At 52.2% G+C, this 17013-nt stretch overlaps 1 protein-coding gene across 5 annotated transcripts in view; it reads right to left on the bottom strand.

The window, feature by feature from the left end:
• Syt6 (synaptotagmin 6) overlaps positions 1-6025 on the bottom strand; it is a 57515-nt gene extending 51490 nt beyond the window's left edge. For 3 of the 5 annotated variants that reach the window (XR_008722671.1, XR_008722677.1, XM_055628651.1), the window contains exon 1: positions 5863-5917. Coding sequence is in view for 1 of the 5 variants with exons in the window: in XM_055628667.1 (XP_055484642.1) it covers positions 5863-6025 (163 nt within the window). In the remaining 4 variants the exon portion in view is untranslated. Of the gene's footprint in view, positions 1-4983; positions 5037-5862 lie in introns of those variants that run through there. The other 2 variants (XM_055628667.1, XM_055628661.1) reach the window with 2 other exon arrangements.
• Between the last annotated feature and the right edge of the window lie 10988 nt (positions 6026-17013).

Genomic DNA, 17013 nt, shown 5'->3' with positions numbered 1-17013 from the left:
CCCAACAGGCCCACTCTAGGAAACAAGCTTGCAGCACAGGGGCCTTTGGGCAGACACTACAGATCCAAACTACAGCGCCTGCTTACAGGCATATAATTTGGGAAGCAATAGCTGCTGGTCATTGAGCCACCTCTGGGAGAGAGAAAATTGTGGTAGACCTATTTATGCTTTGGAGACATAAGCCCAAGGACTTGGTCTGGAACAAAGGCATGAGGCTTTGATCCTTATTGGGAAGCTGGACTTCACAGGGTGCTCAGGATGAATCTCAGCTGGGCACCAGTGCAAATGACTGCAAAGCGCACGCCACTTACCTTGCTTTCTGATGGTTCTTCCTACCTCACCAGATCATTAGGGAAATCAAATAAGCTGAGGCTAAACATAGTCCTGATATGCAGAGAGCGACCCCCAAACATAAGCTGCTGTTATCCTCCAGGACTTTTTCTTTTTCTTTTCTTCTTTTTTTAATTAAGTATAATTGTTTACTGTGTACAGCTAGGCCTCTGGGGCCAGAGAAGGGAGACCCTAGATCAGAGAGCAAAGTGGCCTCTGGCCTGTCTTCCCTCAAAGCTCATCAGGGTAGGGCCTGCTTGGTCACCTTAAATAATGCTGTCTGGTAGGGCGATGGCTCAGGCCCTCCCCCCTCATCCCAAAATGCTAAGTTATTAATTAGCATCCCAAGGCCTGCTTATCTTCCCCAGTGACACTTCATTCTCTAAAGACAGCCTGGGTGCCCCCTCCTCTTGCCTCCATTCATAGTGTTAGGATTCATCAGCAACTCTTATCGCTTGCCATTGTTCCATTTTTCTAATGGGTTCCTATGTCAGGAAAATCCATTTTGTAACCATCACAGGCATTCTTGCTAACAGATTGTAATTGAAAAGACAAACTGGAGAGAGGAATAGCAAAGAAAGGACCAGTTCCCAGCTCACACAGGCACCAGAGAAGCCTGGCCTGGGGCCTGTAGTCACTGCTCATCCCTCAGAAACACAGATGCCCAGCTGTCTGCTCTCCTTCACATCCTACGGAGACACAGCTAAACCACAGCTCAGAAACCAGACAATAAGGGATACAGAGGTCTAAGAAAACGGAAGGAACAGCATTTAGTCTCGAGAGGGAAGAGACTCCAGGCAGAACCATTCATATTAATATTAATGGTAATATTTGCCATTCATTTCAGTGCAGCAAGCATCGTGCCTTGTATTGCTATCTCATTTAATCTTTACAGCCTCCTGAAGACATCCACATTCATTATCTCACCAGATAAACAAAGTATGGAGATGATAACTAAGGCACATTGCTCAAAGGCACAGTGTGTTAGGCAGAAGAACTGGGATACCAAAATTCAGACCCTTGAACCAGGCATCTCTGGGGACTGGAGGTGGGGCTGAAGAGCTGCAGACTCAAAGCCGCACAAACTCAAAAACTCAAAGCTCCGCTCTGAGTTTTCTTCTTCTCTGAGGGGTGCATGTCCTCAAGTTACCCATGAACTACCAGACAAATAGCCAGTGGCTCCTGCAAAGTCCAGTGATATCCCTGAGAAATACTGGAGCCGGTGGGCAGGAGGGGGGGGAGGAGAAAGAGCTTGTGTTGAGAGAACGGTAGCTGGCCCTTACTGGGGCTAACAGACATGGTCCATTAATAATAAACCCTGCTGTGGCTTGTAAATTTATTAGAAGTGGGTGTAATTAAATTCAGAGTTAGGGGGAGGGGGAGCAGAGGGCCATTGCTTCCTTTTCTTCTTCAGAGAGCCGGGCTGAGCTACCGATGGGGATAATTAGCAGAGTCCAAACAGAGAAGGAATTAATGCTCCTGAAAAAACTGTGATGAGGAGAGACAAAGCTGGGCTAATTACGGCCGCACCAAGCTTTATGACTGGGCTCCTGCTTCCACCATCATTAGAGATAAATCGGAGGCTAATGTAGAATGTAACGGTGAATGGAGCTCTGGCACTAATTCAGCTTTCATCGTCATGTCATCATCATCATCATCATCATCATCATCATCATCATCATCATTGCAGATGGTCATTGTACCTTTCTACCTACATCTTTCTACCCATTGTACCTTCCTACTTTCCTGTGTGGGTTGTTATGGGGAAGAAAGAGTTCAGTGCTCCAAAGAGAGAGTTGAGGGGATAAGGTGTTCTTTAAATCTTCAGGGTCCAGACCAGATGCCCAGCTGGCTTAGCTCTGACTGTACTTCCAAAGAGGCTCAGCATTAGAGGCCTGACCAGGGGTGATGGTGAGCTCGGTCAGATCTTGTCATCATGCTCAACCCAACTCAAGACAACCTCAAAGAAGCCTAGCCTGAGCCTGGGTTCCAGAGTCAGTCCTAATCATCTCTCCTCCCCAGCTCTGCGGGCCTAGAGGGGAAAGAAATGTTAGAGCCGTAAGAACAGAGAACACAGCTTTTGCACAGAGCTCAAAGGAATGAGCATACTAGAACTATCAGCCGCACCCGGCCCTGTCCTAGTCAGAGGGAGGAGACAACTTCCAGAGACATCTAGGAGGTTCTACAACTGTGGGAGAACACTGCATTCTAGCTGCAGCGCCGCTTATCTGTACTCCTGGCACCCAGGAGGCTGACACACGAGAATTGTTATGAATTTGAGGCCAGCGTGAGCTACATAGCTGGATCCTGTCTTAAAAAATTCAAGAGAGAGAAAAAAGTTAAGGCATGAAACACACCGGGATCAGAAAACATCACACTGGTTGTTCAGGGTAGTGCTTTCTTCCACAAATGTCAAATATAACATTCCTTCCTCCCATAAAGAAGAAGCCAGGGAGTCTGATTCTGCAGATGAGGGAATGAGGCTCTTTTTAAGAGAAATATTGTGCATTTCACTTGCCATCACACACAGGAGGAGGAAAGATAAAAAAGAAACATTCTCTGGGCTGCAAAAGGCCAACTTCAAAGCCAGGTGGTTGAATCATGGGGCATCTCTAGAGTCATTAGCAAAGCTAACAAACACCACATTTGTCTAGAGCCATAGGTAGGCTGGGAGCAACCTCTCCTGGCTTCCAGCCTACAGCACTAGGAGCAGGGCAACTTGGGTCAGCTTTCAGGATCCTGCATATTCTAGAACAGTCTTAGATTTCTGCTGCACAGTTCACCTCTGCAACTTCAACTACGTATAAAGTTCATTCACCTCTACAAGGAGAATGACTGAAAGAAAGGCCTGTTGGTGACTATGTGAGAGTATGGGGCATATAAGGAATACATTAAGGAAGAAAGCAGACCTTTGTGTCCTCAGGGTTTTTAGAGAAAGGGGAGAGAGGGGTTTTGCTTTTAGTTGGGAAGTTTCAGCACCAATGCTTCCAAGTCTGAGTCTGATCCATGGAGATTTCTGATGCAATTCTTTGCCCAGACCCTAGTCTATGGGAAGGTCTGTGCAAATGATAGTGGAATCCGAGTCTCAGCCGTTGACATTTGGGGGATTACTAGGAATTCCAGGAGCTAGGCTTTAGAGCTGTGAGAAGGCAAGGAAAGAGATATGATGAAAAAGGGAGCTGAGCTTACTCTATGCACTTGCCATTTCTTTTATTTCTCAGCATTGCTTTGGTTGGGGGATCGGATCCTAGCTGGAGTCTCTGGGGTGCAGAAGCAGGCTGGGAGGTGAAAGGTCTGGACCCCTCGTCTGAACACCGTGGCTCCCTACATCCTCAAGGCTCTAGGGCCAATTTCTTGTCGTGTGATCCGGCTCCCTGTCCACCTGCATCTCCTATCTTTCCTTGGCCCCAGGATTTCTTGGGGCTTGTGACAGACGCAGTGACAAAGTTAAGGCTCTCCAGGGCCACGGTGCATGTACAACTCAAACTCAACCTTCAGGGCAGGGTACTGAAATATCCGACTCCCTACCTCACTCACCTCAGCCTGGCCATTCGGATTAAAGGAATCTTCCAGGAGCCAGACTACCAGTGTCTCCCCCAGCATGTACTCACACCACTCCCCACCCCCACCCAGAGCGTTCTTGCCCTGGAGAGGTAGCAGGGCGCTCCTCTAAGGATATGTTCTGGCCCTCCCTAGGGCTGTCAGGCCCAGGGGGAAGGCTCCCCTGCATCCCCTGCAGAATGAGCATTTGTGGAAAAGATGGAAGGGAGCTAATGAAAGGGAGGAAGTGACAGTTGACTTGGGGAAACTGCTGTCTTGGAATCCTCATGGAGCTGGGGGTGTAGAAAGATGACGCCAGAGAACCCAGCGTCTAATATCAGCCTCATCTGTTCCGAGAAGACGGAAGAGGGAGAGCCAACTCTCATCACTGTCCCATTCTCAAAAGTTCTTAATGTCTTATCTCGGTCTCTTCTGCTGCAGTCATCAACTCATTGATTAAACAGTGCCAGAGAAAGAGAGAGGGAGAGAGGCCCCTAATGACTGATAGAGAAGCAAGGCAGGCTCCACTCACACAGGCTGGACACAGCTTCCTGGAGGCCCACGGCCTCCCCTGGACACTCCATCTCCTCCCTCCCTCAAAAGCTCTATTCCTAACCCAGCACCTACCTCTGTGTCTGGCCTTTAACCTCAAGAGGAAACTGGTAGACTCTGGAATCTGAGGTCCCCGGAGGGCTCACCCGACCTGCACCTGCTCCGGGAACCTGTCGTCTGGTCCCTGGCCACTAGTCCCTGGAGAGGCGCGTGGGGACCCCGTCCTCTCTTTCCCACGCCAGCCACACAGAACCCCGAAGCGACTCCCACTTAAGCCTCCCAGGAGACCCAGAGCCGCTGGGTTCTGGTCCGGGTCGAGGACAAGGTGCGGTGAGTCTGCGGAGCCCCAAGGAACTCTGGCGCCTCGGTCTCCGCAGGATCTCCCCACCCCCACACCGCATTCGCTCCGGGCCTCGTACTGCCCCCCGGGGCCCTTCCCTCCGGGGGGGGGGGGGGACACGACCCACGCCTGCTCCGTCCCGTGCCCTCCTAACCGCTGGACAAAGGCTCCCGCCGCAGCGGGGGAGCTCGGCGGCCAAGGCTGGTGCAGCAGGTACATACCCGGGCCGGTCGGCTGCCACGCCGCGGACACTCCCGCCGCCAGGGCGCGACACGCCGAGCCCTTGTTGTCGCGACTCCCGCGAGACGTCGCGGCTACACGCAGGACCCGGTCCCCCCGTGGGGTTCGGGCTCCGGACTCACCCTCTCCGGGGAGACTGACCCGGCTCCGGCTCCCGCCCAGACTCGGCGGCCTCCGGGGCTGCGTCGGCGCGCGGGGTCCGCGCGGCCCCGGGCAGGAGCTTCCCGCCCTGGCAAAGTCGGTGAGAGGCAGCCGCTCAGTTCAGCACCCGCCCGGAGTCCGAGTGAGTCAGAGAGAGACCGAGGGAGCGAGCGAGTTATAGGGGTGCTGGGAGGAGGGGGGGACGCCACGACACCCTCCCCACCCCGCCCCCCGGCGAGACGCAGACAGCCGCTCGCCGCGCGGAGACCTGGACACAAAGACCGCGTGCCAGCCGCAGACGCAAGTTTTCCCCAAGCCCGGAGGCTCGGCCCGCCTTCACCCAGCCACTGACGGGTCCCGGGCCTGGGTCCCCTGGGGGACACAGGCTTCCCCCTCCCCCCCCAGCAGCCTGGATGTCTCCACTCTCCCGGCCCTGGACCGTCACCCTTGGGGTGAGCCCAGAGACGCAAGGGAAACTGAGGCCCCAAGAATGCTGCATCTCCGGGCTCTTGTCATTAGTGACCCCAAAGGAGAGAAGGTTCTCTTCCCGGGGCCGGTTCGCATCTCTCCCCGCGGGCGGCGAGCCGGGGGGCTGGCCCATGCTGGGACACCAAGCTGGACTCCTGAGGCTCTGAGGCTCTTGGGCTGGTCCCTTGGGGGAGAGGAGGCCACCGGGGTGGCAATCCGGGAGTGGAGGGGGGCCCTGGGTTTCCCGGTACCTGAGTCGGCCGGGCTCGGACTCTGCTCCGGGGGTTGCAGCTCGAAGCTCCGACAAGTCTCCACGTCCAGCCCGAGAGGGGGCGGCCGGGCCCGGCACAGAGAGGCCAGGACCGCGAACGCCGCCTGGCACCGAGGCCCTCCGTTCCCCCAGATCCCGCTCATGCCCCGGACGCTCAGGCCTGCCGAGCAGTGGCTCGAACCCCCCGCCGAGGCCGGACTGGGGCGGGGCAGGAAGGCCCGGGGAAGACCCTGCCCGCAGCGGCCCCCTGCGGCTCAGCTCCGCTTTTAATCACCTCCCCGCAGGGTCCCCGCCCCTCACGTGGCATCCCGCGGCAGCTGGCAAGTCTGGCGCCTCCCGGCCGCCCCCTCCACACTCGGGGACCTGCCCGGGTCCGGGCAGGTTCCAATCCCGCTGTCCCACATCGTGCAGGATTCCAGGCCAGCTGGGCAGTCGCTGCGGGTGTGACCTTGGGCCGTTCTGGGGACGGTTTTCCTTTTTCGTAAAAGAAGTGTGGTGACCGCTGGGGCTCCGTGAGCTCCCCGGGAGTACATGGGTAGCGCTTGGGCAAACGTTGGGGCACACGAGTGGGCATCGCAGTAACACAGTGTAAAAAGGGACCCGGCCGGACTGCGTGGCGCGAGGATCCTGCAAAGACTGTTGACGGGGCAAAAGTGAGCCAGACTGGTCGTGACCAGCTTTGGAGACAGACGCATGACCCCAGGACCGCAGAGCGAGGGGAACTGGAAAGAAGACTTTCAGAGCCCCGCAGTCTTGCGGTCCTGGGCACCCGCGTGTTGCTATGGCAACAGGAGGCAGCGGCCGTCTCTCTCCATGGCAACGGGAGGGGAAAGTTTCTGGCGTATAGGAACGGGGAGCATTTCAGGAAGGGGTTCGGTTCCCACCAGGCCCACCTCCACGCACCAGGCCAAACCCACTAGAAATGATACCTATTTTCTGTGAGGCGTACATAACAAGGGCCAGAAAGGTGGAAAACTAGATAGGAGGCCAGACTGTAAAAGGAGCTCCGCTCAGGAACCGTGGAGTGAGGCTTAAAAGAAGGGTGGCTGGGAGTTTCGGGAGGCTTCACTCGGCCCCGGAAATCCAGGAGTCGCAGCCGAGGACCGAACCCCGTAGACTCCTGCCCTCCGCCTCTCATCAATGTGTTGCCTCTCTGCCATCCAGAGGTGGGATCTGGGGAAGAAACTTTAGCTGGAGCCCTGCACCCGCCACTCCGGGGCTGGTGTGTGCAAGGGAGAGTGATGGGGAGGAGGGTCTGAATTAACTCGCTAATTGGAAGTGGCCTGGGCTGTGACTCAGGTTCCAGAGGGAGGAGATTCGGAGCGCCAGCTCCAGGCGATCAGCGCCGGGCACCGTCTGCACCAGCCTCACCAGCTGGCCCTTCGAGCTGCAAACCCCGAACAGCGAGTGAACGCCGGGGGCAGCGAGGGAAAGGCCGAGGCCTGAAGGGTCTCTGGCCACAGTCTGGAGGCTTTTCCGCTCCCGGCCAGCGCCTTGTCTCTGTCCGCGGTGCTGAAGGTTCGGTTGCTATAACCAGCCTGTGCGCACCGGGTTAGGGGATGGGCGGGGGGGGGGGGGGGAGCGGGTTTGCGGTTTCCGCCCGAGTCCCTGGAGCCTGCCGTAGAGAAGCTTAGGGTCTCGGGGCGAGAGGAGTTGAGGAGACCTATCCACGGGCCCTGTGCATCCCGGTGGGGCTGGGTGGCTGTTCCAACAACAGGTAAGCTTCTGCCTCTCCGCTTGCCTTCCGCCCACCTGAGGAACCTAGACGCCCCGACACCGTCTCCTCCTTTGCCAGTGCAGACCTCAGTCCCCAGGAGAGATCGGAGTTCCGAGGCCCCAGGCAACGCGCTCATTAGCAGCTTCCCAAGCGGGGGTTTTGTGTTTATGTAAAACACAAATGGAGAGCTGCTCTCGGCCGGCGTTTACCGCAACTCTCGCTCCGCGGAGATTTCCCCCTCCCCTTCTCGAGTTCCTGGGGACGTTCGCAGAACAAAGCGCCTTGTTTTGCCTTTGCAGAGAATGGGGGAAAACAAAACAAAACAAAACAAAACAAAACACAACACAGGACCACGTTTCCAAGGGCCCAGGCCTGTGATGCAGGGAAATCACTATTTTGCTTGCACTGAGTGGGGGAATTTGCCTCTCCACTGAAGGCAAAGGGGCCTATTCGGAGCAGAGCAGGTGGCAGGGAGCTGAGAATTAACAGATAATTTCTCATTGTTCCGGGATCGCAGGCAGCTCTGCGGCTCTGGCATTTCTCAACCTAACGGAGCGAAAGAGGTACTATCCTGACAGAGCTGCAGGAGGAAGCCGGAGCTCCAAGCTCCCAGGGCAGGGTAACTGCGGGAAAGAGAACTCTCTACGCTGAGGAGAGATAGAGGAGACAGGCGCAGACACTGTGGGTGTAGGAGATACAGAGAAACCAAGTCAGATACCTAGAAAGGTACATACTCAGAAAGTGACACTAAAAATATGGTTTCTTACACTAAGGCAAGCTTCATCCTAGCTGTTCTCTTCCTGCCTCACCGGCAGGTGCTGACAACACTATGGCGAGTAGCCAGTATCAAAATAGAAGAAAAAAAAAAAAACTTCTTCCAGTGTCTCTAAGACTTCATGCCCCACAAGCCAACCTCCCAAACACATCTAAAAGTATTCCCATATGAAGAAACCCATTCATTCTCCCAGTGTGTCACTCAAGTGCCAGAGGGAAGAAGATAGAAAGAAATGGAATTGTAGACCATTCGACCCTGTAGAAAAAGACCGTGCTGAGTGCAGGTTTAGGTATGGGAAAGAGTGAAAGGGGAGTTTAAAAAAAAAAAAAAAAAGCTAAATGGCCAAACAAGGGCATGGGGGCATGGCTACTAGCTACTAGGAGGCCTGGGGCAGTCACAGCCTCTCTCTGGATTTCAATGTTCTTGTGTAGCAGGGGTCCTTCGAGGCTAGAAGAAGAGGATGGTTTTCCACATGGCCAACTCACTTTGAGCTTCTGCTCTCCCCTAGCTCTGCTATAGCTTTGGCTGGAACAATCTAAACCTGAGGGCCCCAGCCTAGACTGCTCAGAAGTACAGAATGGGGCTAGAAAGCAGGCCTGAGGCAGAATGAGATCTGAAGCAGGAACCAAAGACCTCCCATTCCTATGCCTTTGTCATCCCCTCCCTAGATAGCCAAAGTGCACATTCCCCACTCCCACCCCCATTCTCTGCCCCTGGAGCAGGCACCCACCCTACTCGGAGCAGCAGTGTCTACTTGAATTATGTGACAGATAAAATAAACGAGGACCACTTAATTTTTTTTTAAAAAATTTGAACCTTGGTAGGAAATTGCTAATGCTGTAGGCGGGAAGAGTGAGCTCCTTTGACATGAACTGATGTGTCATATCATCTTTCCATCTCAGTGCAATTTCTAAATAGGGAGCCCTCTCCCCATCCTCCACCACCCCTTCCAGAGATGTAGAGGCAGCATCTGACACTCATAGCTGGGTAGTCTGCAGAGAGAGATAACAGGGAACTAGAAGGAGGGAGCTCAGTGCTTTGTTAAGTACCCTGGAGACACAGGGGCTCTGGCCCAGCTAGAAGTGAATCCTCTGCTTTCTGAGGTATTTTCCCAGGCCAGGGACAGGCATCCAGGAGGTATGCTGTTCAGAGGCCAACCGGTGCTTGTTGGCTAGGCTAATCCATGAAAACAGCCAAACAGGAATTTATCTCCATTTAATCCTCACAATAGGGAGAACCGGTGGGCCCTGATAGTCCATCTGGAAGATGAGGTAGGTAATCAATAGGTTAGTCGATGTTGGTGAAAGCTGGGAGGTGGCAGAGAACTGGAATCCAGACCCTCTAGGCACACATCAGTGCCTCTTCCTTCTTCCTGTTGAGAGAGGGTTGGTAGGGTAGCAAGATTTTTATATGTTCCTTTAAAGGGTTTTAAATAGACTTTCTTACATGTCAAGGGTGTTTAGAAATTAATTATATAGAGGAATGGAAGATTTAGTCCTGTGTATCTTTGCAAAGATCTTGGCTCTCGGACCTTAGCCATTCCAGTTGCCTGTAGGACCCAGTTGCTAGCTTAGAAAAAAGTCAGCGTCATTGATAAAGCACAGGGTTGGAACCTGGGCTGGGCAGCTCCCCCTGAAAGCTCGCTTGACTGCTTCACTTTTGGGAGAGACTGAACTCCCAAGAAGGCTGCCTAGGGATCTGCTATACCTGGAATGGGTCCTGTGCCCAGAGCCCAGCTTCCAGGAAAGGACCTAGCCCAGATTTTTCTAAGATCACAACTCCAGTGTTTGGAATTCTCCCCAAGGAGCCTGGAGAGAGTTTGTAATCTCAAGACTCTGGCTGTTCTACTAATGAAAGGAAACCAAATAAAATGTCAAAAGTAATTAAGGTGACATGTTTGAAAAGGCCTGCCAAAGGATGTCTTAATCCTTGATTTTGATAGAGTTCAGACAGCAAGGGTTTCAAGTCTCCTGTGGAATGAAGGGGCCAGGGCCCCTGGAAAGAACAAAGCTGTTTACCAAATTTTAGCTTCCCTATATACTATGAGATAAAATTATTATTTTTTTTCTTTTTTCTATCTAAGACCCCAAGCTGAATCTATGTTTCTGCCATTTGCTAGAGTGTAGTGGCTGGCTGAGGAGTCACCTCTTCCCTTTACTAATACTTCATTTGTAAAGTGAGAGGTGTTTGATACAAGGCTGTCAAGCATCAACTCCTTCTGTACTAACAGCAGCCCAAAGAGAAAAGTGTAAGCAGGTGTAACTCATCTCCCTGGAGAGCCTTCTGAGAGAGAGGGAGAGAGAGAGAGGGAGAACAGGCCCTGGGTTCACAGTCAAGTAGTGGCAGGACCAGAACTTATGCCTGTGTCCTCTTTCATGTGCGCCCTCTCTCAGCACTTACTAAGTCCTCACTGAGCCCCGGTGTGCAGAAACCAAGACACAGTCCTGGGCTGTTTCCTGCACATGGCAATCTTCAAACACACCACACTGTATGCAGACCCCGGGCTCCGCTCAGGGCTGATATCCTGAGGGACCGCACCAGATTGCTGTCAAGAGAGGCCACAAGTGAAACTGATTTAAAATGAGTTCTCTGACCTCCGTGATGCACAGATGCTCATGTCTACAGTGACCAGGAAACGTCTGTGAATGATTCTCTCTAAATTTCCCTCCTCAGTTCTCCAACCCTTCCATCTCCTCCAGGGTTCAGCTCTATTCCCCGGGGTCTCCGAGCACTTTCTCCGAGTGGGCCCACTCCCCTGAAGAACTTCAGATGTTAAATACTATTTTTTGTTTGTTTAGCCTAGGCTAGCCTTCAGCTGGATCTGTAGCTGAGGATGATCTTGAGCTCCTGATCCTCTTGCCTCCGCTGCCCGAGGGCTGAACATACAGGCATACCACCATGCCCAGCAGCAATACTGTTACGGTTAGTGGCACTGTGGGTTCGTGAAGATGGCTCAGCAGGTGGAGATTCTTACCCAGAAGGCCGACGACCTGAGTGTGATTCCCAGAACCTGTGTGGTGGAAGGAGTGGACTGACTCCTTCAAGTTGTCCTCTGACCTCTACGTGACCACGTGGCATACTTGCGCCATACACATACACATGAAATAAGTACAATGCAATGTAACGTATGTTTTGCATATTACATTAACGTTATATGTGTACACCACACATTCACCGAGCCCTTAAGCGAGTCTAGGTTGTATGCTGCTTGCTCAGTCCTCACAACAGCCCTATTAGCTTATAGGTGCCGAGCGACAAGACTGCAACTCAGGCCACCTCACGCCAGAGCGCACGCCCCAGGACCTCTCATTCTGTGTCGCTAACTCCCTCTCAAGGCTTTTACATGTGCATATTATACTCCCAGTTCTGAGCAACCTGACCCCAGGCCTCTCCCATCCAACACATCCAAGCCCGTTCTTGTGAGCCCGTTCTTCCTCCTTAGAGAAAGTCAAAATCTGAACTGGAGTTTTACCTGCGCGCCTTGGAGTCCCTCTGATGCTTCCCTCTCCCTTGTCTCTGTGCACTCAGCCAGTCGCTGGGCCTTCTTAGTCTCTAAACTTGTTGAAGCCTTGCCCTGTTCTGACTCTGCTAAGCATCCTCACCGCCCTAGCTGAGGCACCCAGCATCTTTCCTTTGGATCACGAAGAACATGCCACCCTCTCTCAAAATTCCCCAAACTTCCTTGGCCCCTTGTGGTAAGTTTGGCTCTTTGAGCAGGGCATGCAAAGCCCCTCCAGACCCGGCCTTGTTCCCTCCCTGCAGCTGCTTCTCTATATACTTTGGGGTCCTCCACAGGCTTCCTGAGCCGTGTGATCTCAGAGGAAAAACCCCTGTGTCTTCTCCTCCCTGCCCTGCCCACCTCACCTTGCAGGCTTCTACAGTTCTTCAGGTACTCTAGGCTCTGGAACTTTGCAACCAACGGATGATACAATATTGGCGCAACTATGGGCAAGGTACTAAACCTCTCTGCGCCACTGTTTTCTCATGTATGGAACAGAGATGATGGAAGCTGCTGCCTTTTCATTAGTACTGAGCGTTCCTTATGAATTGGTAGACGGGCAGCAGACTTCAGGAACTGGCTCCAGTGTCCACTTTTGTCATCCCTCTGCACTCAACGCCCACCCCCGCCTTTGGCATGGCATTTGAAAACTTGTACTGTTGACACCTCCAAGCTCATACACCCCTTAAATCTGTCTCACCGTCTTCGTTCCCTTAGTGGCTTATCTGGTCCACATCCTACATTGCAGGATGAGGGTAGGAGTGCAGGAGGACCCCAGGGTACTCTCACGGGCCAAACGAGAGCAGGCTTCTTGGAGGGGAATTGTTTTGAGCACTCTGAGTTGTTTTTATCTTGTCTTGTTTTGCTGGGTAACTTGATCTGGAAGGGATGGGGGAACATTCCAGGTCTAAAGGTTTTGAGCCAAAACAAATACTTTTTGGGAAAGAAGGAGGCAACAGACTTCCTTGCCAGGACCACGTGAGAGAGGGGACCCCAGGACCAGATCTTTGATGCCCAGGCTCTGTCAGCTGTAAGGGAGGCCCCGGCCCAGCCTTCCACCTCAGAGGAATATTCCCACAGGAAGCTGGAGGCCCCCGTTCAGGACCTCTCAGCACGTACAGCAGAAGGCAGGACTCCAGAAGCTTCTTTCTGAGATGAAATTGCTCATTCTCTCAAGTGTCAAGCCATCGCTGTGAGGCGAGTACGTGTCTGCTGGGCCAGCTGACTGTTTGCCAGGATAAATTTCTGATAATAACACAAAGTCATTACTGTGCAATTAGCGCTGCTAATGAGGAATGCAAAATTTCCTCCCCATTCTCTCCCCCCAATCTCTGCATCCCTGATCTTTTCCCTCTCTTCTCAACCTCTTCCTTTCCAGACCTGGGGGTGAGGTGGGGAGAGAGAGCAAGGGGGGGGCATACAGAGGAGGGGCCTGTCATCAATTGCATTTTGACTGTCAGACCTGCTCCCAAATTAACAAAACACCCGTGGGCCTGGGAGAGAGGTGGAGAATGGAGGGGTAGAGGAAGAGAGCGTGTAGCCTTGGACATGAGCGGTGGTAGTATTTTAAGGGGCCCCAGCAGTGATCCATAACCCAAGAGAGCCTGTCTAGGGTCTGGATAACAGGGGCTCTGCCTCAGCATGAAAGAGGCCGCCAGAGTCAAGGCCAGGTAGCCGTGCAGAGGGAGGGTGATGCTGTGTTCCTGAGAACAGCAGCTAAGCTTGACAGGAATATATTTTGTTCCTTTCTGCATAATTGTTTCCCCTAACACACACACACACACACACACACACACACACACACACACACACACACGATTTTTTAGTCACACCCCTGAACAATACCTGACAGTTACTCTGAAGCTCTCCCTAGGGATGGGCTATCCAGCTTTTGGGCACCTTCAGCAACCCCCGAGAATGGAGTGGGGCAAAGTTAAAAACTCTGAGTTAATACAGAGGCCTCTGCCTCTGAGGGTGCTTCCTCAGGGTGGGCTGTGCTGGCAAGCAGGAAGCCAGATGGTGGGTGGAGACCACCTTAGCCCCTACGAATAGAGTTCAGGAAGGGGACAAGAAAGGAGGAAATGGCTCCCGGAGGAAGCCTCAGGGAGAAGTTGGGAACCGGGATCAGCATTCCAAGAATACTTGCAGAGAGAGCAGCAGGCCTGGGGGTGGCTGCAGGCCACAGCTCCAGAGCCCAGGGGGCCTGCAGAGTCAGAGGGCATGCCACCACAGCAGGAGGTGGATTGGATGGCCGGTGTGCCTCTATCCAATTCTTCATAATCTCGTGCATAAAAATTGCCAAAAACCAATTGTTTTCCTCACAGCTGTGCTCACCTAGGGCGGAGAGGGAGAATGGCAGGGGCCTTTCATTATTCATCCTACTAAAATGCTAGAGCTGAACAGCGCCAACAAAGGAAAGTGTCTGCTTTCCCCAGAAGCCATTCTAATTGTAACTGAGTTGGAAAAGGAGATGCTGGCCTGGGAGGCCCTGAACCGCTGCATGCCAGCACCCTGCCTCTCGCTCATGGATGGTGCTTGGGCAGTGCTTTTCTTGGGTTCCCTTCCTCAAACCTTGCTAGGACAGTTCCTTAGCCCAGAAAACACGTCCCAAGACCCGTCATTCCAATACTCATCACTTCTTCCCCCACAGGACCAGGCTCAGAGGCAGTGCATGGAGCCTTCCTCTTTGACTTCTTTTTTCCTCATTTGGCTTAGCTTCACTTAGGGTGTGCTATTTCTATTACTGTAACTGTCCTGGACAAGGACCCATAAAAGTGACTGGGTACCAGTGTCTGTTACTTAATAGGTACTCAGTCAGTTTCATGTGGGTAGGCCAGCCAAGACAGGAGTTTCACAGTGTGGGGTGGTGGCTTAGAGTCTAATTAATTCCTCCTCGACAGGAAGGGAAGCAGAGGCCACCAAGTATCTAAAGTTGAGCACAGGCCCGTTGTGCAGGGATGGGGGTGGGGGCGAGTGTCTCCCTCTTCATCTGGGATTCCTAAAGCTGAGAACAGCTGCTTTGAAGATCCTAGGAATATCTGGAGCTCTTTCTACAGAGTTGAGTTACCTAGCCTGGTACCCTCCCCCCCCCACCCCGCCCCATCTCTATTTCCTTCTATGGCTCTCTGACACTGGCCCTAGGGGCCTCCAGAGCACTTCTGGGTTGACGCTGTCCAGTGGGCTTCATGCTTGAGAAGTTTCTTCCTGAGCCAGTGGCCTCGGTTGCTTCTACCTGAGCTACTTTGGGATCCTGCTGCTACCTCCATGTTCTTCCTAGGGCATTTGCTCTATCTCTTAGTGCCCAACCCAAGTGAAGACCAAAATCCTCTTCCTCGATTATTCTCAGAATGCCATGGCAAAAAATTTCCAGAACTCTAAAGAAAGCACTACCATAATGCACTGGTGTGGTACTGGGCTGGGTAGTTCAGCTTGAGTGATAGCAGAGGATTCACACAAGGCAGAAATCCTCACTTCCTTCAGGTTCTGCCAGTTCCCAGGAGAGTTGAGCGAGCCACTCTGACTTCTCCAACAAGACAATTCTGGTTGGCGAAACACAGAGAGGCTAATCATGTGGGCCTGGGAGCCACGGACAGGCAGATCTCAGTCCAGTCTGTTTGATTTATTCAATGTCTATAACCCACCTGAACTTCCATTTCATGAACTGTAAAGTGAAGATTATATGACCACTTACTAGAACTGGGATAATTCCTGGAGAGGGTCTGGCATACATTAAGTGCTCAGTAAGCAGTAGCAGTGTGATTATCGCTTGGATTTTATAATGGTCTCCTGAAATGACCTCAGAGTTAAGAGTGTGACCTTGATAAAGTCCTCTACTGTGGGGGAACACTTAACCGGCACTTTGAATAGTAAAGACTGACAGCAGAAACTGCCCTTATCTGTTCCGGGGAGAGCACACAGCCTTCAGGTGGCCCTTTCCCTTCCACACTGAGGTGGACACTAGTGGGGAACTGGAAAGGCGGTTGATGATTAAATTGAGCCCTTTAGACATGAATTATGGATCCATGACCTTTCCTGGCTTAATTACTCCCACTGCTGTGTGGCCTGGGCTCTGGAGTGAAGCCGTGGAAGGGGGGCAAATTCCGCTCACAGCCAGCAAAGCCTGAAGCCCCAAGCTCCTCCTGCTTTTATCTGCCGTGGTTCACATGGCTATTTCTGCGGCATGGAAATTCTCTCACTGTGATGAAGGTCTTGCCCTAGTCCAGGGCAGACCCCCTCTTGACTCCCTAATCCCTTTGACCTTTACAGAATCATCTTTTTAAGCTTACTGCCGTCGGCATCAGATCATTTTTTTTTTAAGGCTGAGTCTGAGGGTTCTTAATGAAGCTGTCGCACTAATAGATCCATGGGTTCCTACTGAGCTGGTACATAGAGCACAGGGCGCTGGACAGAGGATGACCCTCACAGCTTCATGAGGGGAGAGAAAAAGTAATTGAGTTTTGCTTGACAAATGTTTTCAGATGTACGAAAATAAAAGGAAAGAATAACAAAATGAGACCCCACATACTTATCACCTACCTTCAAATATGCTGATATTCTAGCCTTGCTCATCTCATACACCAATCTCTTTAAGTTCAAAAGTCTTAAGGCAAATTCCAGACATTATATCAACTCGCCTGTCAGGTCTTCTGCATATACTTCTGATATATACACATGTGTATATGTATATATAAATATGCTTTGCATCTATGAACAACCATCATCTCCAACAAAACAAAATAATTATCTAATATACAATAAGTCATCAAGTTATTCAGTTGTCTAAAATGTGTCTTGTTGACATATTGACATATTTTGATCCATGGTACAAGGTGTGTGTGTGTGTGTGTGTGTGTATGTGTGTGTGTGTGTGTGTGATACATGTGTGTATGTAGGCTTGCATGTTTGCACATGTGCAGATGAAGACCAGAGCAGGCCATCAGTGTGTTCCTCTATTGTTCTGTGCCCTATTGCCTTGACAGAAGGCCTCTCGCTGAAATGGCTAGGCTATTTTTGGCTAGGCTGGCTGGCCAGTGAGCTTCTGAGAATCCTCCTGTCTCTGCTCTACGTTGCTGAGGTAACAGACACCCACAGCCATGCTCAGCTATTTACATGAGTGCTGGGGATTTGAACTCTGGCCTTC

Source organism: Psammomys obesus, unplaced genomic scaffold, assembly GCF_907164565.1.
Source record: "Psammomys obesus unplaced genomic scaffold, mPsaObe1.curated_primary_1811, whole genome shotgun sequence".
NCBI classification, from domain to species: Eukaryota; Metazoa; Chordata; class Mammalia; order Rodentia; family Muridae; genus Psammomys; species Psammomys obesus.
The sequence above is the reverse complement of the archived record's forward strand: the minus strand, read 5'-3'. Positions and strand labels throughout refer to the sequence as shown.